Source organism: Struthio camelus, chromosome 24 (genome assembly GCF_040807025.1).
Source record: "Struthio camelus isolate bStrCam1 chromosome 24, bStrCam1.hap1, whole genome shotgun sequence".
Lineage (NCBI taxonomy): Eukaryota > Metazoa > Chordata > Aves > Struthioniformes > Struthionidae > Struthio > Struthio camelus.
In genome coordinates, this window is record NC_090965.1 from 4,096,300 (window position 1) to 4,119,967 (window position 23,668).

At 72.2% G+C, this 23,668-nt stretch overlaps 3 protein-coding genes across 3 annotated transcripts; 2 read left to right on the forward strand and 1 right to left on the reverse strand.

Annotated features, from left to right (window-relative positions):
* Positions 1-834: 834 nt before the first annotated feature.
* Positions 835-5,315, reverse strand: PSRC1 (proline and serine rich coiled-coil 1). Its single transcript, XM_068917855.1, has 8 exons — positions 5,237-5,315; positions 5,002-5,115; positions 4,657-4,836; positions 3,894-3,956; positions 3,760-3,817; positions 1,670-2,111; positions 1,179-1,347; positions 835-1,112 (listed from the first exon to the last, which is right to left on the reverse strand). The coding sequence occupies exons 1-8, from the start codon at positions 5,313-5,315 to the stop codon at positions 835-837; spliced, it is 1,383 nt and encodes a 460-aa protein (XP_068773956.1).
* Positions 5,223-8,307, forward strand: PPIL1 (peptidylprolyl isomerase like 1). Its single transcript, XM_068918309.1, has 4 exons — positions 5,223-5,369; positions 5,809-5,963; positions 6,182-6,250; positions 7,209-8,307. The coding sequence occupies exons 1-4, from the start codon at positions 5,314-5,316 to the stop codon at positions 7,427-7,429; spliced, it is 501 nt and encodes a 166-aa protein (XP_068774410.1). The 5' UTR covers positions 5,223-5,313; the 3' UTR covers positions 7,430-8,307.
* Positions 8,308-10,485: 2,178 nt separating this feature from the next.
* Positions 10,486-23,652, forward strand: CPNE5 (copine 5). Its single transcript, XM_068918505.1, has 21 exons — positions 10,486-10,602; positions 13,707-13,747; positions 13,818-13,864; positions 14,625-14,728; positions 15,202-15,241; positions 15,311-15,387; positions 15,879-15,938; positions 16,029-16,092; positions 16,290-16,393; positions 16,712-16,816; positions 17,639-17,680; positions 17,757-17,832; positions 17,945-17,998; positions 18,071-18,132; positions 18,271-18,317; positions 18,494-18,675; positions 18,774-18,901; positions 18,974-19,076; positions 21,354-21,411; positions 22,041-22,114; positions 22,928-23,652. The coding sequence occupies exons 1-21, from the start codon at positions 10,520-10,522 to the stop codon at positions 23,105-23,107; spliced, it is 1,731 nt and encodes a 576-aa protein (XP_068774606.1). The 5' UTR covers positions 10,486-10,519; the 3' UTR covers positions 23,108-23,652.
* The last annotated feature ends 16 nt before the right edge of the window (positions 23,653-23,668 follow it).

The window sequence follows — 23,668 nt, forward strand, 5'->3', positions numbered from 1 at the left end:
TTCCTTGGCCGTGCTCGGGCACTCACGGCCGGGGTGGGGGGGGGGGGGGACAGGAAGGCCTGGGCCTCCCCCCCCCGCCCAGTATTTTGTGTGTCCCCCCCCCACCAGGGGGTAAGGCTCAGGCTGTGCCCCTGCTCAGGGGCACCCAGCGGTGGGTGGCACCCGGCGCAGGATATTTTGGAGGTATGGGGAGGGGGGATGAGGGACCCCTGGGTGCGTGCGGGCTGGGGGGGGGGGACGGGGGGGGGGTTTCCTACTGCTGACGTGAGCTTTTTGTAATTAAAGCAAAATGCAACCCGAGCCTCTGCCTCGTCCCCGGGGTGGCGGCGGGGGGGGGGGACACCTGGGTGCAGCCCCCACGTGCCTCAGTTTCCCCGAATGGGGAAGGGGTGCCCACAGGCACCTATGGGTGCCTGCTCCCCCACCCTCCCGCCAGCCATGTCCGTATCCCCCCCCCGGCGCACCGAGGGGAGGCAGAAGGGGGGGTGCCGCTCCCCCGGCGCGGCGGCGATGGCGGCGGCGGCGGCTTTTACCTCGAGCTGCTGGCCACGGCCGTCTTGCGGGGCAGGCGGAGGCGGCTGGCGGGGGGGCCCGGCCCGCAGCCCGCGCCGGCGGGTGCTGCCCGCTGCGCCGCCGGGCCTGGGGAGGAGAGCGGAGGTGGGCGCCGCGCCCCAGCCGCGGCACTGGGGAAACTGAGGCACACACGTAGCGGTGGCGGCGGGGGGGGGGGGGGGCGCTCAACAGGGAGCCGGCAGCAACCCGAGCCCGGCGGCCCTTCGGTGCCACCGCGGGCACCGGACCCTTCGCCCCCCCCCCCACCCCGATGGCTCGTCCTTACCTCTGCGCGCGGGCGCGCTGGCCCTCGGCGCTGCTTTCCCCGCCGGGGCCCGGCTGGGCGCCGCCGTCCTGCCGGGCGGCTTGGGGATGGCGCTGGGCGCGGGCAGGCGGCTGGCGGGCGCGGGGCTGGCGGTGGCCCTGGCCCGGGGCTGCCGCGCGCCGGGGCCGGCTAGGGGCTTGGCGGCGGCGGTGGCGGCACCTCCGCTCGCCTTCGCCTGGCCTGCGGAGAGACGGGGAGGCCGGTGCGGGCGCCGGGGGCAAGTTTGGGCACCCAGCTGTCCCCAGGGTGCCGGATCGCCGGGGTGGCGGGGTGTGGGGGGGGGGGGCCACCCGCCACCCACCTTGCCCCCTTCTCCCCCTACCTGCGGTCCCTGCCCGGAGGGGCTCCGATTTGCCCCGCGACGCAGCCCCCGAGCTCGGCAGGGGGCCGGGCCGGGCCGGGGCCACCCGGCTGGGGGGCACCCTGGCGATGGGGGGGCCCTTCGGTGCGGGGCGACAGCCGGGGGGGTCCTGGAAGCAGATTGGGGGGGGGGGGGAACGGTGCAGCAGCAAGGGGCGCGCAAGGAGGTCACCGAGCCACCGTGTCCCCGCTGGGGGGGCAGAACGGTCACAACACAGAGCAGCCCCCCCCCCCCCCCCCCAAAACCGGGCAGCGGAGGTAGGACATCGCCCCCGGTGGGGACGCGGCGCAGGGCCGCACTGGGAGCACCGGGACCGCTCTGACGCCGGCAGCCCCCCGCTCGCCTCCCGACCCCGCTAACGGGCGCAACCCGGGTCGGGGACCGACCGTCCCCAATTGGGGGGGGGGTTCGGGGGTGGGGGGGTCACCTACCTTCCCGGCGCCGGGGGCTTTCTTGGCCAGGGGGTCGCCAGCGCCGGGCCGGGCGGCCGCCTTGGCCCGGGGTGCGGCGGGGGACGGGGCGACGCCGGCCTCCACCGTGGGCAGCAGCGCCCGCACGGGGCTGTCCTTCACCACGAAGGTCTCGCGGCGGGGGCTGCGGGGGCTGCCCCCCGGCCCGGGCGCCAGGCGGTGGCGCGCCAGGGCCTCGGCGGGCACCGGGGCGCTGGCGGGCTCCCGGCGCGGCAGGCGGCACCGCTGCAGCTGCCCGGCCAGCCGGTTCGCCTCCCTCACCATCTCCTCCAGCCTGTCGCCGCTCAGCGGGCTCCAGCGGCCGCTGTCGCCGGCCGGACCCCGGGCCGGCCGTGCCGGGGGGCCGCCGACGCGCCCCTCGTCCTCCTCCTCTTCCTCCCCATCCAGGCGGTCCTCCTCCCGGCTGCGGGGCCAAGGCGAGAGCGTTACCCCCCCCCTCCCTTACCCCCCCCCCGGCCCAGCTGCCGGGGTCCAGCCCGAGCTGGTCACCGGGGGACACGGGCGCCGCAGGCAGCTGGGGTCCCTCTGTGCCCACGCGGCTGGGACCTGCGTCCTTGGGACCCCAGCTGTGGGTGGCATGTCCCCTGGGGCGGCTGTGGGTTGCTGGGTGACCTGGGCCGCCAGCCGGGGGGGGTGGCACGTCCCCCGGGGTGGCTGTGGGGTGTTGTGTGCCCCGGGCGGCCGGCCGCGGGGTGGCACGTCCCCTGCGGTGGCCATGGGGTGCCGGGTGCCCCAGGCTGCTGGCTGAGGGGTGGCATGTCCCCCGGGGCAGCCACGGGGTGCCGGGTGCCTCAAGCTGCTGGCCCAGGGGTGGCACGTCCCCCGGGGTGGCCATGGGGTGCTGTGTGCCCCAGGCTGCTGGCCGAGGGGTGGCACGTCCCCCAGGGTGGCCAGGGGGTGGCACGTCCCCCGGGGCAGCTGCAGGGTGCTGTGTGCCTCGGGCTGCTGGCTGAGGGGTGGCACGTCCCCGAGGGTGGCCAGGGGGGTGGCACGTCCCCCGGGGCAGCCGCGGGGTGCCGGGTGCCTCAAGCTGCTGGCCCAGGGGTGGCACGTCCCCCGGGGTGGCCATGGGGTGCTGTGTGCCCCAGGCTGCTGGCTGAGGGGTGGCACGTCCCCGAGGGTGGCCAGGGGGGTGGCACGTCCCCCGGGGCAGCCGCGGGGTGCCGGGTGCCTCGGGCTGCTGGCTGAGGGGTGGCACGTCCCCTGGGGTGGCCATGGGGTGCTGTGTGCCCCAGGCTGCTGGCCGAGGGGTGGCACGTCCCCTGGGGTGGCCATGGGGTGCCAGGTGCCCCAGGCTGCTGGCCAAGGGGTGGCATGTCCCCTGGGGTGGCCATGGGGTGCTGTGTGCCCCAGGCTGCTGGCCGAGAGGTGGCACGTCCCCTGGGGTAGTCGCGGGGTGGCACGTCCCCCGGAGCGGCTGCGGGGTGCCAGGTGCCCCGGGCTGCTGGCTGGGGGGGGTGGCATGTCCCCCGGGGCAGCCACGGGGTGCCGGGTGCCTCAAGCTGCTGGCCAAGGGGTGGCACGTCCCCCAGGGTGACCAGGGGGTGGCACGTCCCCCGGGGTGGCCATGGGGTGCTGTGTGCCCCAGGCTGCTGGCTGAGGGGTGGCACGTCCCCCAGGGTGGCCAGGGGGTGGCACGTCCCCTGGGGCAGCCGCGGGGTGCTGGGTGCCTCGGGCTGCTGGCTGAGGGGTGGCACGTCCCCTGGGGTGGCCATGGGGTGCCGGGTGCCCCAGGCTGCTGGCCGAGGGGTGGCACGTCCCCCAGGGTGGCCAGGGGGGTGGCACGTCCCTCGGGGCGGCCGCAGGGTGCCGTGTGCCCCGGGCTGCCGGTCGAGGGGGTGGCACGTCCCCCGGGGTGGCCAGGGGGTGGCATGTGCCCCAAATTGCTGGCCACGGGGTGCCACGTGCCCCACAATGCTGCCAGCGGGGTGGCATGTCCCCTAGGGCAGCCACGGGGTGCCGTGTGCCCCGGGTTGCTGGCCGCGGGGTGGCACGTCCCCGGGGGGGTGGCCGGGGGGGGGGGTGGCACGCCGCCCGCGGCCCCCTCTCACCTGTCGGAAGGGGACAGGAGGGCGAAGTCGAAGGTCTCCTCGGTGATGAACTCGGCGCCTGGGGAGAGAGGCGCGGGCTGAGCCCCGGGGCGGGCGCTGCCACCGCCGCGCCCGGGTGTCCCCTGTGCCCCTACCTCTTCCGTCTGTCATCGCCTCCGTCTCAGCGAGCGGCACCCGCCGCGCGGCCCATGGGCGACCTGGCGGCCACCGGCAGGGAAGGGAAGGGGACAGCTGCCTTAGCGCCCCGGCAGCGGGGGCGAGGGGGGCGTCCCGGGCGTCGCGGGACCCCCCCCCCCGGGGGCCGGTGCGGGGAGGGGCGGGGGGGACAGGGGGTCCGCGCACCCCGGGGACGGCTCCCGTCGGCGCGGCGCACAATGGGACCTTTGTGCGGCCGGGACTGGCACGGCCAGGCGGCACGGCCTCTTTTGGGGCACGAAGCAGGGATTTTGGGCCAAAGGAGCGGTTTCACCCCAGGGCTTGGCGCATCCGTGTGCCCCCCCCGCCCCCCCGCCCCCGGTGGCACCGGCGGGGACCCCTCTGCCTTGCACCCTCGGTGCCCCCCGGCTCCCGCCCGCCCCCCCCCGCCATCCAAGAGTGCCCGTTCGTCCCCCCGGTGCCGGTGCCGGTGCCGGTGCCGATGCCGGTCCTTCCCGGCCCCCCACCGCCGTCCCTCCGCCCATCCCGGCGTCCCGTCGCGGTCCCTCGGTCCCGGCCCCCCCCCTCCCCGCTCCTCCGCCATCTCGGGGTCCCCGTTTCCCCCCGATCCCGCCGTCCCGGTTCCTGCCCCGCCCCCCGTTTCGCTCTCCCGGGATCTCGGTTTCCCCCCGATCCCGGCGCACCGCCCTCGCTCACCGCCCGGTGCCCGGTGTGCGGTACCCGGTGCGCGGTATCCGGTACCTGGTACCCGATGCCCGGTGCCCGGTGCCGCCGCGATGCTCGGTACCCGGTGCGCAATATCCGGTATCTGGTACCCGATGCCCGGTGCCGCCGCGGTACCCGGTACCCGGTGCGCGGTACTCGCTGCGCGGTACCCGGTACCCGATGTCCGATGCCCGGTGCCGCCGCGGTGCCCGGTACCTGGTGCGTGGTGCGTGGTACCCGGTACCCGATGCCCGGTACTCGGTGCGCGGTATCCGGTACCCGGTACCCGGTGCCGCCGCCGCGGTGCGCGGTACCCGGTACCCGATGCCCGGTACTCGGTGCGCGGTACCCGGTACCCGGTGCCGCCGCGGTGCCCGGTACCTGGTGCGCGGTATCCGGCGCCCGAAGCCAGGTGCGCGGTGCCGCCGCGGTGCCGCTCCGCCAGGGGGCGTGGCCGCCGCCAGGGGGCGTGCCCCAATTCGAATTCTCCCTCCTCTGCGTCACAATAGCCGCGTTACCGCCCGCCGCGCTCATTGGCCCGCCTCCCCGGCCCCGCCCCGCGGCCGCGCGCTCCCATTGGCTACCCGGAGGAGGGCGGGGCGCGCAGGGGCGGGGCCCCGCCGCTGCCGCGCCGGAAGCGTGCGCCGCCTCGGCGGGTCCCCCGGGAGCCGCTTCCGGCGCGGCAGCAGCAGCATGGCCGCCGTCCCGCCCGACTCCTGGCAGCCGCCCACCGTCGCCTTGGAGACCACGTAAGGGGGGGCGGGGGGGCTCCATCCCGGTACCGGGCAGCCCTTCCGTCCCCCCTCCCCTGGTTCGGCCGGTCCCTCGGTCCCCCCCCCCCCCCCCGGCTCCTCCCGGCACCGGCTCCGTTGTCCCGCCGCCCCCCTCGGTACCAGCCAGTCCCCCCTCCCCCCGGTGCTGGGCAGCTCCCGTTGGCTCCGGATAGCGCTGAGCCGCGTCCCCCCGGTGCCGGTACCGGTAGCGGCACCCCCCAGTGTCCGCCCCGGTACCGGACTCTCCTCAGCGTCCATCTCCCCCGCCCCCTGCCGGTACCGGACAGTCCCGGGTCTTACCCGGTGCTGGGCAGTCGCCGTTGCGCCGTCCGTTCCCCTGGCCCGGTCCGGGCAGCCCCCGCCGGTGCGCGGGGCCGTGGGCGACGGCGGCGGCCCGACGCTCCCGGTCCCGCAGGATGGGCGCCGTCGTGCTGGAGCTCTACTGGAAGCACGCGCCCAAGACCTGCAAGAACTTCGCCGAGCTGGCCCGCCGCGGCTACTACAACGGCACCAAGTTCCACCGCGTCATCAAGGACTTCATGGTCCAGGGCGGCGACCCCACGGGCACCGGTGAGACCCCCGCGAGGAGCCAGCTCGGGACCCGCGCCTCTTGGCAGCCGGCTGCTCCGAAACCACCCGCCCCCGGCCGGCTGAGACCGGGCCCGTGGCAGAGCTGACGGCGCCCTGGGCGAGGGTCTCGGGGGAGCGGCGCTCTCCGGGGCCGGGGGGTGGCTCCTGGGGGCCCCGGCATGTTCCTCAGCTGGGTTCTTGCCCTTCCCTGCCGGCAGGTAGAGGGGGCGCCTCCATCTACGGGAAGCAGTTTGAAGACGAGCTTCACCCCGAGCTGAAGTTCACAGGTAGGGGCCGAGCGAGGGCGTTGGGCGCCGCGGGTTCGGGCTTGTTTGACGCTTCCTTTCACGAGTAAGCGAGGTCGGAGCTGGGCGAGGCGCGGGAGCCGCAGGGCGCAGAGCTCAGCTGGCGTCAGCGGCGGGCCGAGGCCGCGGCGAGGCAGCTCCCGGGGAGGCAAGCGCGAGGAAGGTGAAGCGTTAACGGCAGGGAGTTCCCCAACAGGCTGGTGGTCCCGGCAGTGCGCCTGTTGCCCCCCTCTTCCTTGGTGATTGGGCAGGTGGACGCTCAGGGTGTTCACAGCCGGGATTTTTGAGTTGGTCTCCAGTTAGTTTTCCTTTGGGAAGTCTGTAGGTTGAACCCCCTCCCCCTGCAGCCTCCGTGGGCAACGCTGCAAGATGCCGCAGGCGATGAATTGCTTTCTCGGAGGTGTTAAGGTAAAGCAGGTCCCGGATGGACACCGGCTGCGTCTCTGCAGCCCTAAGTGCGCTCCGGGACGCTTCCTCCCGCTTCCCGCTTCTGTGAGGGTGACAGAGCATTGGAACAGGTTGCCCAGAGAGGTGGTGGAGTCTCCTTCGCTGGAGATATTCAAAACCCGTCTGGATGTGATCCTGGGCAATATGCTCTAGAGGACCCTGCTTGAGCAGGGAGGTTGGACGAGATGATCTCCAGAGGTCCCTTGCAACCTAAACGATTCTGTGATTCTGTGATTCCCCTTGCCGTGTAACTGAGCTTGAAAGGCCACAGGCGTGAAATCGCCCGCGTCGCCGTTCAGCTGTTCCCAGCGTCGTTCAAACAGGCTCCCGTCAGCCGTCCCCAGGGAGAGCAGCGCTTGGGCTGAGGCCACAAGAACGTCTTCACTGGGCGCCCGTCCCCGGGGCTGTGTCACGAAGGCGTGAACCGGAGCCGGCGCAGGAGCAGGTCGAGCTCTTTCTTGGACCGTTGCTCACGCAGCTCCTTCCTTTAAAGGCGCGGGGATCCTCGCCATGGCCAACGCTGGCCCGGACACAAACGGCAGCCAGTTCTTCATCACGCTGGCGCCGACGCAGTGGCTGGACGGGAAGCACACCATCTTCGGGCGCGTGTGCCAAGGCATCGGCATCGTGAACCGCGTCGGCATGGTGGAGACGAACGCCCAGGACCGCCCCGTCGATGACGTGAAGATCCTGAAGGCTTTTCCCTCGGGTTAGGACGGCTAGGAGCGCTGGGGCGTTTCGGTGGGCGAGCGCAGGTGTCCCCAGCGGGGAGGAGAGCGCTCCAAGGGCATTAGAGGTGGCATGGGGCAAAATCCCCTCTCCAAAAGGGGAAGCACGGGGTGGGGGGGTGGGTAAAAAGAATGAAGTCAGGGATCTGCGTTGTTCAAGGATGAAGCCTTCATCTGGGGAAGGAGGGAGATGGCCGGCCAGGTCTGTTGTCTCTCTTGCTGCCCCTCCCGTCCCTTCAGCGGGGACGGGTCCGAGGTCGCGCCTCCGAGGGTCGCTTGGCTCCTCTCGGCCTCCTGTCCACCGCGAGCAGGAGGGCAGCGCCGGCGGCTGGAGGTCGGCGCGTTCCTGCTGCCGTTCCTGCTGCCAGGCCGGTTCGGAGGACGGCTCCTTGATCTCCGCCAGGATGCGGCGGCGGGCCGGGAGCCGGCGTTTTCGGGAACAGGAGAATCCTGGTCCCTGCTGTCACCCGAAGCTTCCTTTGCCGTTAAAGGGGAGGCTTTAACGAGCTCTTGTTGCTGGGGCTCCGGGGCTCTCGGCTTCTTTCCCAGGACTTGGCCAAAGGCCTGTCGGAGCCTCCCCTCCGCCCGCTGGTGGTGCCTGGCCTGGCACCAGGCCCCGGCTGTGGTTCTCCCCGCGCCGCGCTGTCCTCGGCGCCGGGGTCTCAGCCTCTATCCGTCCCTGACCTGGGCTCCGGCAGGAAAGTCCCTGCGGAAAGGGGGCTGTTTTCCAGGCCTCGCGGAAAAGCTGAGTGGTGTGACCCAAGCCAGGCCTGCGCGACGGGCGTTACGGGGACCTGCGAGAGGCTTCGCTCCTTGGTATTTTTTGTAACGCTTTGGGTTTTATAATAAAATAAATAAAAACGAGTCGGGGGTGAATGGTGGCTGGTCCGGGCGTGAGTGGCTGCTCCCTGGGGAGAGGTGCAGGAGCCCGTAGGTGCTGGCCGCAGCTTGGGGCTGTCCCCGCGGCTCGTCACACCCTGCTTGGGCTCCCGCTGTGCCCCAAGGCTTTTGTTGGGGGGGGGAAACAGAGCCGTGTCCCTGCTGTCGGCCCCAGGCACGCGGCGTGGGCGGCGCTGGCCCCGCGCCGAGGGTGGGCAGCCCCCGAGCTGCAGCTGGGTGCCGGCAGGCCTTCCTCGCTCGCCTCCCCCAGCCCGGCCCTTGGCTACCCGCCTGCAGCCAGCACGCCGTGTCCCCGGCCCTGCCCTCGGGGCAGCCACCTGCGGGGGCGCGGGGCTGCCGGGGTCCCTCGCGCCCTGCGGGATGCGGCTTCGCCCCCACGGGGACCCGGAGCCAGCCCGGGCCCCGGCTGCTTGCCAGCCAGCCCACGGCGGAGCCCCAGCCACGGCTTCGGCGTCCCCCTGTCCCCCAAGTGTCATCGCACCCACCTGGGACCCCCAAGGGCTGTCCCCTGGCCACAGACCCTCGCCGTCACATCAGGAAACACCCGGGTCGTGCTGGGTTTCAGCTGCCTGGGGGGTGTGGGTGCCGTGGCCCCAAGCTGTGTCCCCCGTGCAACACACGGGGTCCCCACGCCAGGGCACAGGGTCTCCATGGCATCACACAGTGTCCCCACACTAGCACAGATTGTGCCCCTGCTGGCACATGGTGTCCCCCCATGGGCACAAGTGGTGCCCTGCCATGCCCAGACGCAGTGTCCCCAAGCCAACACATGAAGTCCCCCATGCTGGCACACATGGGGTCTGAATGCCAGCCATCATGTAGGGTCCCCTATGCCAGCAGACGGGGTCCCCACACCAGCAGACGGGGTCCCCACGCTGGCACATTGTCCCCGTGCTGGTTCCCACGCTGATGCCTGGTGTCCCCATGGCAGCACACGGGGTCCCCACGCCGGCACAACCCCGCCAGCGTGGCCGGGCTGACCGCATTGGAGCGGCACGTGGCCGCTGCGAGGCCCTGGCCGCCTCGCTGGCCGCGCGAAACAGCGACGGCTGCCCAGCCGCCGTCCCGCTGATGAGTTTGTCCTGCTAACGAACTCGCCAGGCTTCAGCGAGGCTAATTTCAGCGCTGGGCTGCGCTGCCAAGCTGCCGCCACCGCTTGCGGGGCGGCCAGCTGTTTTTGTAGGACCTACGATAAGGGGCGTGGGCCCCGACGAGGAAGAGGAGGCACAGGCACCCCGCTGCCGAGGAAGGGCACCCAGGGGCCCCGAGCGGGGCTGGGGCCGTCCCGGGGGTGAGAGCGGGAGCCCCTGGGGGCAGCACCGGGGCAGTAGCAGGGGCGGCCCTGGAGGCGGCGGCAGGAGCCCTGAGCGATGCCGGGGACGATGCCACGGGTGATGCCGGGGGTGGCCTGGGGGTTGGTGGCGGGAGCCCCGAGTGATACCGGGGGGATACTGGGGGTGATGCCAGGAGCCCCGAGTGATGCCGGGGGCGACGCTGGGAGCCCTGAGTGATGCCGGGGGCGATGCTGGAGGCGATGCTGGGGGTGATGCTGGGAGCCCCGAGCGATGCCGGGGGCGAAGCTGGGAGCCCTGAGTGATATCGGGGGTGATGCCGGGGGTGATGCTGGGGGTGATGCCGGGAGCCCTGAGCGATGCCGGGGGTGATGCCGGGGGTGATGATGGGAGCCCCGAGTGATGTCGGGGGTGATGCTGGGGGTGATGCCAGGAGCCCCGAGTGATGCCGGGGGCAATGCTGGGAGCCCTGAGTGATATCGGGGGTGATGCCGGGGGTGATGCTGGGGGTGATGCTGGGAGCCCTGAGCGATGCTGGGGGTGATGCTGGGAGCCCCGAGTGATATCGGGGGTGATGCCGGGGGTGATGCTGGGGGTGATGCTGGGAGCCCTGAGCGATGCCGGGGGTGATGCTGGGAGCCGCGAGCGATGCCACGGGCGATACCGGGGGTGGCCCCGGGGGCGGCGGCAGGAGCCCTGAGCGATGCCGAAGGCGATGCTGGAGGCGATGCCGGGGGCGAGGCCGGGGGCGGCCCCGGGGGCGGCGGCGGGCGGGGCCGGAGCGCGGGGCGGAGCGTGCGGCCGGCGGCCGCGGGGCACCGGGGCGGCGGCGGGGCAGAGCTGCGCGGCGGGGCGCGGTGCGGCGGGAGCCCCCGGGCCGGCACATGGCGGCGCTGGGCGGCTTGGAGGCGGGCAGCGGCCCCGGCACCGTCCCGGCCACCAAGGTGGAGCTCACGGTGTCCTGCAGGTACGCGCCGGGGGGGCCCAGGCGTCCGGCGGGGGGACCCAGGCGTCCCGGCCGGGGGGATGCGCAGCTCCCCGCAGCGCGCTCGCCCCGCGCTGGGGCAGCTGGGGGGCACTGGGGGAGCGGGGGGGCGCTGCGGTAGGGCACCGGGAGGCACTGGGGGAGCGGGGGGGCACGGAGGGTGTAGGGAGCCGGGGGGCGCCGGGGGGGCCGAGGGGCACGGGGCGAGCAGAGTGGGCACTGGGAGCACTGGGAGAGCAGGGGGAGCTGGGGTGCAGGGTACTGGGAGGCGCTGGGAGCCCCCCGAGCAGCCAAGTCTGGCCGTGGGGCTGCAGAGCATCCGGCTGGGGGTGCAGGGGGGGTGCGGGGACCCCGGGAGGGTGCCCGTCGCCACGCGCCTGGTGGCACCCGTGTCCCCCGGCCGCGCGCGGGGCCCGGCGGGCGCCCGGCTCGGTGGTGGGTGTCATTTCCTCCCCTTCCCCCCCGTTCCCAGCGCCCGTCACCCCCGCTCCCAGCCCCGAGCGTCTCCCGTGGCGGCCCCATCGCGGCCGCCCGCGTCTCGCCTTGTGCGCACATCTCTGCCTGGCGGGCTGATCGCATGGCGCTCCCGGACTCCTGGGTCCCTTTCCCGCGCTGGCACCAGCTGCCTGCCTGGCTCCCCCAGGACGGGGGCTCGCTCGCTCCGTCTCGCTCCCTGCCTCAGTTTCCCCTCGAGGGACCCCCCACACACACACCTCTCCTGGCAGCCCCACGCGACGCCTGAGCCTGCTTCTGGTTGGCACCGAAAGGGGCCCCCTGGCCACTTCTGAAATGCAGAAACTCTCCGGCTGGAGCCGCCCCGGGAGCCCCCCAGGCCGGGGCTGCGGGAAAGGCCTCGGCCCCCCCCCAGGGAAAGGCTCCCAGAGGGGTTTTCTGGCAGCTCCCTGCTGTGTGCCGCCCGCCACGTCCCCGGAGCAGCCCCCGGCCGGGTCCGTCCCGGTGTCTCTGGGGGACGCCGCCGCCGGGCTCCTCTCCGCTCCCCGGAGCCCCTCGGCTCGCCGAAACACGCTGCGCCGCGGCCGGGTGCCGGCCGCCCCCCGGGGTCGCGTCTCTGCGGGCTCTCGCCGCCGGCCGGGCCTCGGGGGGACGCAGCACCGAGGTCCCCCCGGGCGCGCTGCCCCCCGCCCGGCCGCGCCGCCTCCGGCTGCGGCGACCTGTTTTCCTCCCGCTCCGTCAGGGAGCAGGGGAGCTCCGCAGCGGCTGCTCAGCGCTGCGGCTCGGCCGGCCGGCCGCGCGGCCTGGGGCACAGGCGTCCGCGCACACCCGGCCGGGTGCGCCAACACATGGTGTGGGGCACAGGCGGCTGCGCACACCTGGCCATGCACACCCAGCTGCACACATTGACATGTGGCGTGGGGTGCAGGCAGCTGCGCACACCTGGCTGGCCGTGCCAACACACGGCGTGGGGCACAGGCGGCCGCACACGCCCAGCTGTGCACACCCGGCCAGGCGTGCTGATGTGTGGCGTGGGGTACAGGTGGCTGCGCACACACCTGGCCATGTACGCCAGGTCACACATGCCAGCAGGCGGCATGGGGCACAGGCAGCTGCGCACACCCTGCCAGGCACACTGACAGGTGGCATGGGGGCAGGTAGCCGCACACACCCAGCCGCGCACACCCAGCCAGGTGCACCGACAGGCGGCGTGGGGCGCAGGTAGCCGCGCACACCCAGCCAGGTGCACCGACAGGCGGCGTGGGGCGCAGGTAGCCGCACACACCCAGCCGCGCACAGCCGGCCGGGTGCGCCAACAGGCGGCGTGGGGTGCAGGCAGCCGCGCACACCCAGCCGGGTGCGCCGACAGGCGGCGTGGGGCGCAGGCGGCCGCGCACACCCAGCCGGGTGCGCCGACAGGCGGCGTGGGGCGCAGGCGGCCGCGCACACCCAGCCGGGTGCGCCGACAGGCGGCGTGGGGCGCAGGCGGCCGCGCACACCCAGCCGGGTGCACCGACAGGCGGTGTGGGGCGCAGGCGGCCGCGCACACCCAGCCGGGTGCACCGACAGGCGGCGTGGGGCGCAGGCGGCCGCGCACACCCAGCCGGGTGCACCGACAGGCGGTGTGGGGCGCAGGCGGCCGCGCACACCCAGCCGGGTGCACCGACAGGCGGCGTGGGGCGCAGGTAGCCGCACGCACCCAGCCACACACACCCAGCCAGGTGCACCGACAGGTGGCGTGGGGCGCAGGCAGCCGCGCACACCCAGCCGGGTGCACCGACAGGCGGCGTGGGGCGCAGGCGGCCGCGCACACCCAGCCGGGTGCACCGACAGGCGGCGTGGGGCGCAGGCGGCCGCGCACACCCAGCCGGGTGCACCGACAGGCGGTGTGGGGCGCAGGCGGCCGCGCACACCCAGCCGGGTGCACCGACAGGCGGCGTGGGGCGCAGGCGGCCGCGCACACCCAGCCGGGTGCACCGACAGGCGGTGTGGGGCGCAGGCGGCCGCGCACACCCAGCCGGGTGCACCGACAGGCGGCGTGGGGCGCAGGTAGCCGCACGCACCCAGCCACACACACCCAGCCAGGTGCACCGACAGGTGGCGTGGGGCGCAGGCAGCCGCGCACACCCAGCCGGGTGCACCGACAGGCGGCGTGGGGCGCAGGCGGCCGCGCACACCCAGCCGGGTGCACCGACAGGCGGCGTGGGGCGCAGGCGGCCGCGCACACCCAGCCGGGTGCACCGACAGGCGGCGTGGGGCGCAGGCGGCCGCGCACACCCAGCCGGGTGCACCGACAGGCGGCGTGGGGCGCAGGCGGCCGCGCACACCCAGCCGGGTGCGCCGACAGGCGGCGTGGGGCGCAGGCGGCCGCGCACACCCAGCCGGGTGCGCCGACAGGCGGCGTGGGGCGCAGGCGGCCGCGCACACCCAGCCGGGTGCGCCGACAGGCGGCGTGGGGCGCAGGTAGCCGCACACACCCAGCCGGGTGCGCCGACAGGCGACGTGGGGCGCAGGCGGCCGCGCACACCCAGCCGGGTGCGCCGACAGGCGGCGTGGGGCGCAGGCGGCCGGGCGCAGAGGCCCGCGCCTCGGTTCCCCTGCGCAGCCCGACGCCGGCCCGCCGTGTCCCGCAGGCGCCTCCTGGACAAGGACACCTTCTCCAAGTCGGACCCGCGTGAGTGCGGGGCGGGCGCCGGGGGGCCCCGCCGCAGCCCCGGCCCCGCTCACCCCGCTCTCGCCCGCAGTCTGCGTCCTCTACACCCAGGGCGCCGGCAGCAGGCAGTGGCGGGAGGTGAGTGTCCCCCGCCGGGGTGCCGGCCAGCCAATCGGCGCGTTGGGGTGCCGGCCAGCTGGCCAATCAGCTTGCTGGGGTGCAGCTGGCCAGCCAATCAGCGCGTTGGGGGTGCCCGGCAGCCAGCCAATCAGCATGCGGTGCGCTGCCAGCTGGCCACCCAGCCCGGCCGGGGAGGGGGCTCCCGGCGCCCGCCGGCCACCCGCCCTCTAATTAGCGGCCGCTTAATTGCCGGGCTCTGGGGCTTAATGAGCAGGCGGGGGCAGCGTGTGCTGGCAGGGTCCCCGCAGCGGGGGCGGCACAAAGGGGCACCTGGGCCCCCCGCCCCCGTGTCCCCCCCCGCCCCCGTGTCCCCCCCCGCCCCCGTGTCCCCCCCCGCCCCCGTGTCCCCTCCTGCCACCTGTGTCCCCTCCAGCCCCTGGTGGCCCCTTGTCTCCCTTCCAGCCCCTCGTGTCACCAGGTGCCGCTCACGTCCTCCACCAGCCCCTGGTGTCCCCGCCAGCTCCTCGTGTCCCCCTTCATGTCCCCTCCTGCCCCGGTGTCCCCTCCTGCCCCCCTCGGGTCCCCTGGGGTCCCCCCCCATCCCGCCCCCCCCCCATTCTGCCTCCTCCAGCCGCGAATCCCTCCCGCCTCCCTCCCGTCCTGCGCCCTCCTCCCCCGCGCAGCCGTCTGTCCCCTCGCGTCCCTCTGTCCTTCCCCGCCCTGCGTGCCCTCTGCCCCCCCCGTGCCCCCCTCCCCGCTCACGGCCGTGCCCCGGCAGTTCGGCCGGACCGAGGTCATCGACAACACCCTGAACCCCGACTTCGTGCGCAAGTTCGTCCTCGACTACTTCTTCGAGGAGAAGCAGAACCTCCGCTTCGACCTGTGAGTGCTGCCGGGACCCCCCCAGCCCCGGCCCCGGCCCCGGCCCCGGCCCCACCTCCGTCCCTGCCCTGGTCCCATCCCTATCCCTACCCCCGTTCCCATCACCATCCCTGTCCCCGCCTCATCCCTGTCCCCATCCCTCCCCCATCAGTGTCCCTGCCCCGCTCCCTGTCCCATCTCTGGACCGTCCATGTACCCATCGCCATCTCCATGCCTGTTCCCGTCCCCATCCCCGTCCCATCTCCATCCCAGCCAGGTCCCCATCTCCATCCCCATCCATGTCCCATCCCTGCCCGTGTCCCATCCCGGTCCCCATCCCTGTCCCATCCCCACCCTTGTCCCATCCACATCTCATTCTCAGCCTCATCCCTGTCTCATCCGTGTCCCTGTCACATCTCTGCCCCAGGCACATCCCCGTCCCTGTCCCATCCCTGTCCCCGTCCCAGCTGCAACGCGCCCCTCTGTCCCCGCAGGTACGATGTGGACTCCAAAAGCCCCGACCTCTCCAAGCACGTGAGTTGGGCGCCGGGGGCGGCCGGCACTGCGACGGCCGGGACCCCGCTGACGCCCCCTCTCCCGCAGGACTTCCTGGGCCAGGCCTTCTGCACCCTGGGCGAGATCGTGGGCTCGGCCGGCAGCCGCCTGGAGAAGCCCCTGACGTGAGCGCGGGGCTTGGGGGGGGGGGGGAGAGCCGCGGCCGTGCCTCAGTTTCCCCTTGCGATGCCGAGCTGCGCCGCGGGAAGGGGACCCCCCTCCGGCTCACCCGCGCGGGGACGGCAGCCCTGGCCTGGCGCCCGCCGCCGTGGCGGGGCCGCGCGTCCGGCGCCGGGGCCCCTTATCGCGCCTGGCGGCCCCGCGCCGCCGGCCGGGGTGTTTGGGATGGAGAGCAGAGCCCGGCGCAGACAGGCCGGCTCCCGGCCGCCCGGCGGGTGCCGCTTCCCGGCCGTCTCCCGGCATCGGGGGGAAGGGGGGGGGCTCGGCTGACCCTTCTCGCCGGCCTCGGGCCCCCCCGGTGTTTGTCCCGGTTTGGGGCCAGCCGGGCGTCACGGCGGGCTGGAGCCGGAGAAGCCGGCGCCTCCTCCCCAGCGCTCTGCCTCAGTTTCCCCCCAGCGCCTCCCCTCCGTCACCCGTCCGCTCTGTGTGCTGGCAGGATGGGGACGGTCACCACGCACTCGTGGGGCAGGAAACCCGCTCCGGCCGTCTCCAACGGGTGAGTCCCGGCCGGGTCCAGCCCCGGCGGCCGGTGGGGGACACCAGCCGGGGGACGCGGCCGGCCGGGACTCACCGCCTCTCCCGGCAGCGGCGTCCCCGGGAAGAAGTGCGGCACCATCATCCTCCTGGCCGAGGAGCTGGGCAACTGCCGGGTGAGTCGCGGCTGGCGGGGGACGAGTTTGGGGACCGCCGCTGGGGGCCGGGTCCCCGCTGTCCCCAAGGAGCCTTCCCGCCCGGTGGCAGGGGCGTGAGGAAGATGAGGAGCAGCCCTCATCGGTCCGGACCCCGTCGGGTCCCCGCGGGCGCCGGGCCGTGACCCCCCGTCCCCCCCCACCCGCTCCGGCCCCAGGACGTGGCCACGCTGCAGTTCTGCGCCAACAAGCTGGACAAGAAGGATTTCTTCGGCAAGTCCGACCCCTTCATGGTCTTCTACCGGAGCAACGAAGACGGGACGTGAGCCACCCGCCGACCGCGGCCGCTCCTCGCCCCCCCAACCCGCCGCCGCGGGGCTGCGGACACCCCGCTTGGGGGGGGGGCCGGGGTGCGGGGGGGGCCGAGCCGGCGCGTTCCCAAAGGTCACCCCAAACCCTGGTGGCCCTCAAAGCTGGGTGGCTTCGTGGTGACCCCCTGCCGCGAGCCCCGCTGACAGCTCCCCCGTCCCCGCGGGCGCCTCCGTCCCCCTCCCCGGGATTTAAGCTTTTTTTTTTTTTTGAGGGGAGGGGGATATTTTCCCATCGGAGGTGACGCCCTGTCCCCTCCCTGTCCCGCCAGCTTCACCATCTGCCACAAGACGGAGGTGGTGAGGAACACGCTGAACCCGGTGTGGCAGGCCTTCGCCATCCCCGTGCGCGCCCTCTGCAACGGCGACTACGACCGGTGAGGCCCCCTCGGCGCCGCGGTCCTCCCCGCCGCCGCCGACGGGCTGCTCTGCACCCTCTTCCTTTAGTCTTTGTGGTCGCCCAGTGGCGAGGCCCAGCTTGGGTGAGCAGGGAGCTGCCGGGCCCCGTCTTTGCCCGCTCTGCTCCTGCCTGGGGAGGTTCAGAAATGGGTAAACTGAGGCACGGGGCAGGGAGGCCACCACAGGCTCGGGGGCATCCGGGGCTGCTGGCAGCCAGGTTTCCCCCTGGCAACTCAGGGGCCCTTTGCCCTGCCTGCGCGCGCTTGCTGCCTCAGTTTACCCTTCTGGGCAATGGGCTCGCTTCGAGCGAGCCCCATCCTGGAGGGACCCCCGTGGCCGGCTCCTCCGTGGCGCTGCCGGCGGCGGGGTGACGCCGCCCCCGTCCCCCTGCCGCCCCGGGGCCGCGGCCGAGGCAAGGGGTTAAACCCGGAGCCGCGCTCGTGGCCAGCAAAGCCAGGCGGTGGCTCGCGCGGTGCCGCCGGCGGCGGCTGGCTTGGTCCCCCCGTGTCGGACGTTGCTGTGGCAACGGCGGATAAAAATATCCCGCCGAAAAAAAACCTGGGTAGGGGAGAGGAGGAGGAGGAGGAGGAGGAGGAGGAAGGAAAAAGGCCCACGGAGGCGTCAAAACAAACTGGCGGGGGAGGCGGCGCAGGGGGAGCAGCCCCGGGGCCGGGACGGACCCGGCCGGGTGCTGCACCCCGGGGTGGGGGCGTCCGCTGGGGGTCCCCCCCCCGCAGGGGTGTTTTGGGGGGGCTGCTGGGGAACCCCCCCCCCCCGCAACCCGCGGCTTTGCCTCGCAGGCCCATCAAGGCGGAGGTGTACGACTGGGACCGCGACGGCAGGTGAGCCCGTCCCCGCGGCCGGGCGGCCCGTCCCGGCGGCCGGCCGGCCCCCACGAGCGCCCCTCTCGCCCCGCAGCCACGACTTCATCGGCGAGTTCACCACCAGCTACCGGGAGCTGGCGCGAGGCCAGAGCCGGTTCAACGTCTACGAGGTGAGGCAGGAGCCGGGCGGGCGGCCCGGGAGCCTCCGGCCAACGCGGCGCCGCTGCCCTTCCCGCCACCCGGCCTCCTCCTCCTCCTCCTCCTCCTCCTCCTCCTCCGCAGGTGGTGAACCCCAAGAAGAAAATGAAGAAGAAGAAATACCTGAATTCGGGGACGGTAAGGGCTGGGCGCGCTCGGGCAGGCACCGGCGGGGGCCCGTGCGGCGCTGAGCCCGCTCCCACCTCGCAGGTGACGCTGCTGTCCTTCGCCGTGGAGTCCGACCACACTTTCCTGGACTACATCAAGGGCGGGTGAGCGAGTCGGGGCCGGGGCCTCGGTTTTCCCATCTGTGAAACGAGCTCTGCTGAGCTCTGCCAGGGAGCCGCTCCGCCGTGGCGGGTCGGATCCCGGCCCCACCGGACCCCCAACGCCGCTTTCCCCTTCCCCAGGACCCAGATCAACTTCACGGTGGCCATCGACTTCACGGCGTCCAACGGTGAGCCTGGGGCTTTCCCGGCGGTGGGTGGCGTCCCCCCGCCCCGAGCGGGAGGATGGACAATGTGGGGCGACCCAGGGAGGGGGCTGGTCCCGCTCGGTGCGGTGTCACGGCGCGCGATGCCGGGGGCCACCGCCGGCGTGGGTGCCCCCGGGTGATGCCCGCTCCCCGGCCAGGCAACCCGTCGCAGTCCACCTCGCTGCACTACATGAACCCCTACCAGCTCAACGCCTACGCCATGGCCCTCAAGGCGGTGGGCGAGATCATCCAGGACTACGACAGCAACAAGATGTTCCCCGCGCTCGGCTTCGGGGCCAAGATCCCGCCGGACGGACGCGTGTCCCACGAGTTCCCGCTGGTGAGGCCGTGGTGGGGAGGGGGTTGGGTGGTGGCGCTGGGCTCCTGGGGGGTCCCCCGGCCACAGCGGCGTCCCCTCACCCGTCCCCTGTCTCGCAGAACGGTGACGCAGCCAACCCCTCGTGCAATGGCATCGAGGGCATCTTGGAGGCTTATCACAAGAGCCTCAAGAACGTCCAGCTCTATGGTCCCACCAACTTTGCCCCCGTGGTCAACCACGTGGCCCGGTAAGCGCAGCCTGTCCCCGTGCCCGGCACCGCAGGTGCCGCAGGGATGCCAGCTCACGGCCTCTCGCGCAGCTCGGCCGCGGCGGTGCCCGACGGCTCCCAGTACTTCGTGCTGCTCATCATCACCGACGGCGTCATCTCGGACATGGCGCAGACCAAGGAGGCCATCGTCAATGTGAGTCCCATGCGGCAGGGGCACGAGGTGCCTGCTGCCGGGGTGCAATGACCGTGTGGGGGACACGGGGTGCCCCAAGCTCTCAGGTGCAATGACCATCTGGGGACGTGGGGTGCCCCAAGCCCTCCAGGGTGCACTGGCCATCTGGGGACATGGGGTGCCCCAAGCCCTCCGGAGTGCAATGACCATCTGGGGACATGGGGTGCCCCAAGCCATCTGGGGCGCACTGGCCATCTGGGGACATGGGGTGCCCCAAGCCATCCGAGGGGCTCAATGACCCTCTGGAGACATGGGGTGCCCCAAGCCATCTGGGGTGCAATGACCCTCTGGGGACATGGGGTGCCCCAAGCCATCCGAGGGGCACAATGACCATCTGGGGACGTGGGGTGCCCCAAGCCCTCCGGGGCACACTGGCCATCTGGGGACATGGGGTGCCCCAAGCCATCTGAGGGGCGCAATGACCATCTGGGGACATGGGGTGCCCCAAGCCCTCCGGAGTGCAATGACCATCTGGGGACATGGGGTGCCCCAAGCCATCTGGGGTGCAATGACCATCTGGGGACATGGGGTGCCCCAAGCCATCCGAGGGGCACAATGACCATCTGGGGTCATGGGGTGCCCCAAGCCATCTGGGTCCTCCTCCTCCCCCCTTGCCCCATGCCTTGCACCCTGCATGCCGTAGCACAGCCCCACTTTCGGGGGGCTGTGGGAGGGGGCCCGGGGGCAGCCGACGGGGCTGAAGCGGGCGAAGACGCGAGCTGCCGGGGCGGCCGTCAGCTGGGCAGCTCGGGAGCAGCGAGGGGGCCGGCGGGGCGGATGCAGAAGCTGCGTTTCCATGTGATTCAGCGCCCGGGGCCGGGGGAGGAGGCAGCGAAGCTTTTGTAATATTTGCTTTGCTGCTTTTTAATATCCCTCCCCGGGCGGCAGCCGGGAGCTGCCCGCGCTCCCGTGCACGCGCTCGCTCGCTGTTTGAATTGCTGAGAGCGAGCGGAGCGGCGCTGTGCCTTGCCCCATGCTGGCCCCGGTGTCACCCGGGCCCTGAGCACCCCTCGGGGCCGGCGGCATGGGATGGGCACCAGGATATTCCTTGGGGTCCCCAGACACTGCCAGGCTCCCCCCCCCCCCCCCACGAAGGAAGGAGCATGGGGAGGACGGGGAAGAGCTTTTGCTGGGCGCAGGTGCATGGAGATGTGCCACCCTGCACGCTCCAGCTTCGCTTTCGGGGGCCGGTCCTGCTCCACGATGAGCCTGAATGCACCAAGGTGGGGGGGGGGGTCCCCTTACCTGGTAGTCCGGGCACAGGGGCACAGCCTGGTGCTGAGCAAGAGCTGCACATCGTGGCGCTGAGCACGGGCTGCACATCCTGGCATTGAGCGCAGGATGCACCTAGTGGCACCAAGCGCAGGGATCGCAGCCCTGAGCGCAGGATGCACATCGGGGCACCAAGCACGGGACGCACGTTGCGGCGCTGAGCCCGGGGCGACTGTTGTGGCGCCAAGCATGGGATGCATGTTGTGGCACCGTGTGCGGGATGCATGTTGGTGCTGAGCAAAGGATGCCCTTTGCATTGCTGAGCGCGGGAGGTGCGTTGCAGCACCGCGAGCAGGATTTGCATTGCATTGCTGAGCGCGGGACGCACATCACCATGCTGAGCGCAGGATGCACTTTGCATTGCCGAGCGCGGGCTGCACATCACAGCACGGCATCGAGTGCAGGATGCGCTTTGCAGTGCTGCGTACGGGAGGCCCATTGCTGCACGTGGCGGCGGCACACACGGGCCGCACATTGCGGCACTGCGTATGGGATGCGCACCACAGCGCCGAGCGCGGGGCTGCACATTGCGGCACCGAGCGCGGGCGGTGGCAGCGATGAGGCCAGAAATCAGCCCAGACAAAGAGCTGTGATTATTAGCGCTCCTGCATTAAACAGCAGCAGCAGCAGCAGCAGCAGCAACAGCGCTCGGTGCAAGCGGGAGGGAGGGGAGCGAGGGGGAGGCGACTGCAAGACGGAGCGGGAGCGAGCGGGGCGGAAATGACAGGCGTCAAGCTGCTGCCACCCTGGCCTCCGTGACGGGCAAACTCATTGCACCCTGGGGACCGATGGGGGAAAGGAGGAAGCATGTTAACACACAACTAGCTGTGCACCAGGTTATTTGGAGCCTGGGTCCCCCCGGGATGGGGTTTGCAGGAGGGGCCGGGGGAGCTGAGCTAGGTTCGGCGGCGGTGACGTCAGGCTGTAAATCTGGTGCCTTTTTCTGCCCCGGCTCCTTGTCTGCAGGCTGCCAAGCTCCCGATGTCCATCATCATCGTGGGCGTCGGACAGGCCGAGTTCGACGGTAAGGCCCTAAACCGGGGCACTTTCCTCGCTTTGGGGCAAAGCCAGGTCAGGATTTCCAGCGGGGTCTCTGCCCTCCGCCAGCCGGCGGCTCCAAACCGCAGCTCGGGGGCCGTCTCGACCCCATCCCAGCCCGCTGCCGCGAGGCCGAAGCAGCCCGAGGAAGAGGCCGGCGCTGCCGGAGGGAGGCTGCAGCTGGTCTTCAGGCAGGGGAAATATGAGTTTAATTTGTTCCGGCTCAGCGTGATTCGCCTCGACCTGCAATATGTGATTATGAGTTAAGGCGTTCATTAAGTCCGAATTAGCCTCGCGGGGCTGGCGGCCCCCGGGGGACGGATGGGCAAACCTGCCCTCTGCAGCCGAGCGAGCTGACACCAAAAAAAAAAAAAAAAAAAAAGCAAATTCAAGCTCCCGGAGTAATCGCCGCTGATAAATCACCCCCCCACCTTCGCCTCGCTGCGGCCGCGGCGGCTGTGCGGCGCCGGGTGTGCGCCGAGCGGGCGGGCGCTGGCGGGGGGACGGCGGGGACCGGCTCAGCCTGGCGGGGATGGAGGCGGCAGCCCGGCGACGAAGGCAGGGATGAAGAGGAGCCGGCGGCCCCCGCTAAGCCGCGCGCCTCTCCCCTGGCAGCCATGGTGGAGCTGGACGGCGACGACATCCGCATCTCCTCCCGGGGCAAGGTGGCCGAGCGGGACATCGTGCAGGTACCGCCGACCCCGCGTGTCTTGGCGGGGTGGCCTGATTGCCCCAGAGCTGCCCCTGTTCCCCCCCCCCAAAACCCCATTTCTGCTGAGCTGGCCCAGCATGGGGCGATGCACCAGGACATGGGGCCACAGCGCTAGATGAAGGCATGGAGATACACTAGGACACAGGGTGGGACCAGGACATGGGGACGTGCTGAGACACAGGGGCCATGCTGGGAGATGGGGGAGGCACTAGGACCTGGGGGGGGGGGGGGGGGGCACACCAGGACATGGGGACACCGGGACAGGCTGGGATAGGAGGATGCACCAGGCCATGGGGCCACAGGGCCAAGCCAGGATGTGCGGACAAACGAGGACATGGGGGACACACTGGGATACAAAGAATACAAAGATACACCAGGACATGCCAAGACATAGGGGGAGGCTGCAGCAGTTCATGGGGACATGGGGGCTGCATCAACATGCAAGGACACGCGGAGCGAAATGGGGGGACACATTGCAACAAGGGGATGCACCAGGACATGGGGAACGGGCTGGGACATGGGGTTGGGTGAAGACATGGAGACACAGGGATGCACCAGGACCTGACACATAGGGACAGGGGGCTCTCCCAGGACACAGGGATGCACCAGGATGCAGGGACACAGGGATGCACTAGGGCATGGTGACATGCTGGGACACTGGGCTGCACCAGGACCCAGGGCACCTACTGAGACAGAGGGACCTGGGGACACACCAGGACCCAGGGATGCACCCGGGGCCGCTCCAGCCCCCCCCCACCCCGGGCTTGCTGACCCCGCTCTCCCCTGCCAGTTCGTCCCCTTCCGCGACTACATCGACCGCACGGGCAACCACGTGCTCAGCATGGCCCGCCTGGCCAAGGACGTCCTGGCCGAGATCCCCGACCAGTTCGTCTCCTACATGAAGGGCCGGGGCATCAAGCCGCAGCCGGCACCCCCGACCCCCAGCCCCCCGGAGCCCACCCAGCCCTGATGGCCCCCCCCCCCCAAAAACCCCGGGCACCCACCGCCTCCTGCCCTGGCACCGGCTCCTTGGACGGGGCTTCTCCTCTTCCCAGCTTGGCTTCGGGTGGATGGCACCGGGCCTGGGTGGGCTCCGTTCCCCAGGGGGTGTCGGACTCCAGCTGCGGGTGCTAAGTGGAGAAGTTTGCCAAATTCCCCCCCCCCCCAAAATAAGGACTAAATCACAGCAGGTCACTGCCACGTGCCCCTGTGCCCAGCGTTGGGGGGGGACCGTGGCGCTGAGGCCGCTCTTGCTGCCCTGTTGATTCCCCTCCCTGCACCCCCAAAATCGGCTTTTCCGCAGCCCTGCAGCAATTGGGGATGGAGGAGCCTTCGCCGGGGTTAGCCAGGACGTCCCCAGGGTCTCGGGGTCGTCCCACCCCCCACCCCCCACCCCCCGGTGGTTTTTTATTTGCATGGATGGTCCCTCTCCCCTGGTGTTTCGTGTGCCTGTCTGCTGTGAGCTGGTTTGTATTGAGTTGCCTTAAACTGGAATAAATTTAGTCTTTTTACTACCGTTTTTTTCCTGCTG

Excerpts from the sequence above, each read along its gene's own strand:
- PPIL1 (XM_068918309.1), top strand. The coding sequence starts at position 5,314 with ATGGCCGCCGTCCCGCCCGACTCCTGGCAGCCGCCCACCGTCGCCTTG. Across the intron at positions 5,370-5,808 it reads ACCGTCGCCTTGGAGACCAC|GATGGGCGCCGTCGTGCTGG; the intron begins GTAAGGGGGGGC and ends CCGGTCCCGCAG. Across the intron at positions 5,964-6,181 it reads CGGCGACCCCACGGGCACCG|GTAGAGGGGGCGCCTCCATC; the intron begins GTGAGACCCCCG and ends CCCTGCCGGCAG.
- PSRC1 (XM_068917855.1), bottom strand. The coding sequence starts at position 5,315 with ATGCTGCTGCTGCCGCGCCGGAAGCGGCTCCCGGGGGACCCGCCGAGG. Across the intron at positions 3,818-3,893 it reads GGCGATGACAGACGGAAGAG|GCGCCGAGTTCATCACCGAG; the intron begins GTAGGGGCACAG and ends CTCTCTCCCCAG. Across the intron at positions 1,113-1,178 it reads TAGGGGGAGAAGGGGGCAAG|CTGGGTGCCCAAACTTGCCC; the intron begins GTGGGTGGCGGG and ends CCCTGGGGACAG.
- CPNE5 (XM_068918505.1), top strand. The coding sequence starts at position 10,520 with ATGGCGGCGCTGGGCGGCTTGGAGGCGGGCAGCGGCCCCGGCACCGTC. Across the intron at positions 18,318-18,493 it reads CGACTTCACGGCGTCCAACG|GCAACCCGTCGCAGTCCACC; the intron begins GTGAGCCTGGGG and ends CTCCCCGGCCAG. Across the intron at positions 18,676-18,773 it reads TGTCCCACGAGTTCCCGCTG|AACGGTGACGCAGCCAACCC; the intron begins GTGAGGCCGTGG and ends CCTGTCTCGCAG.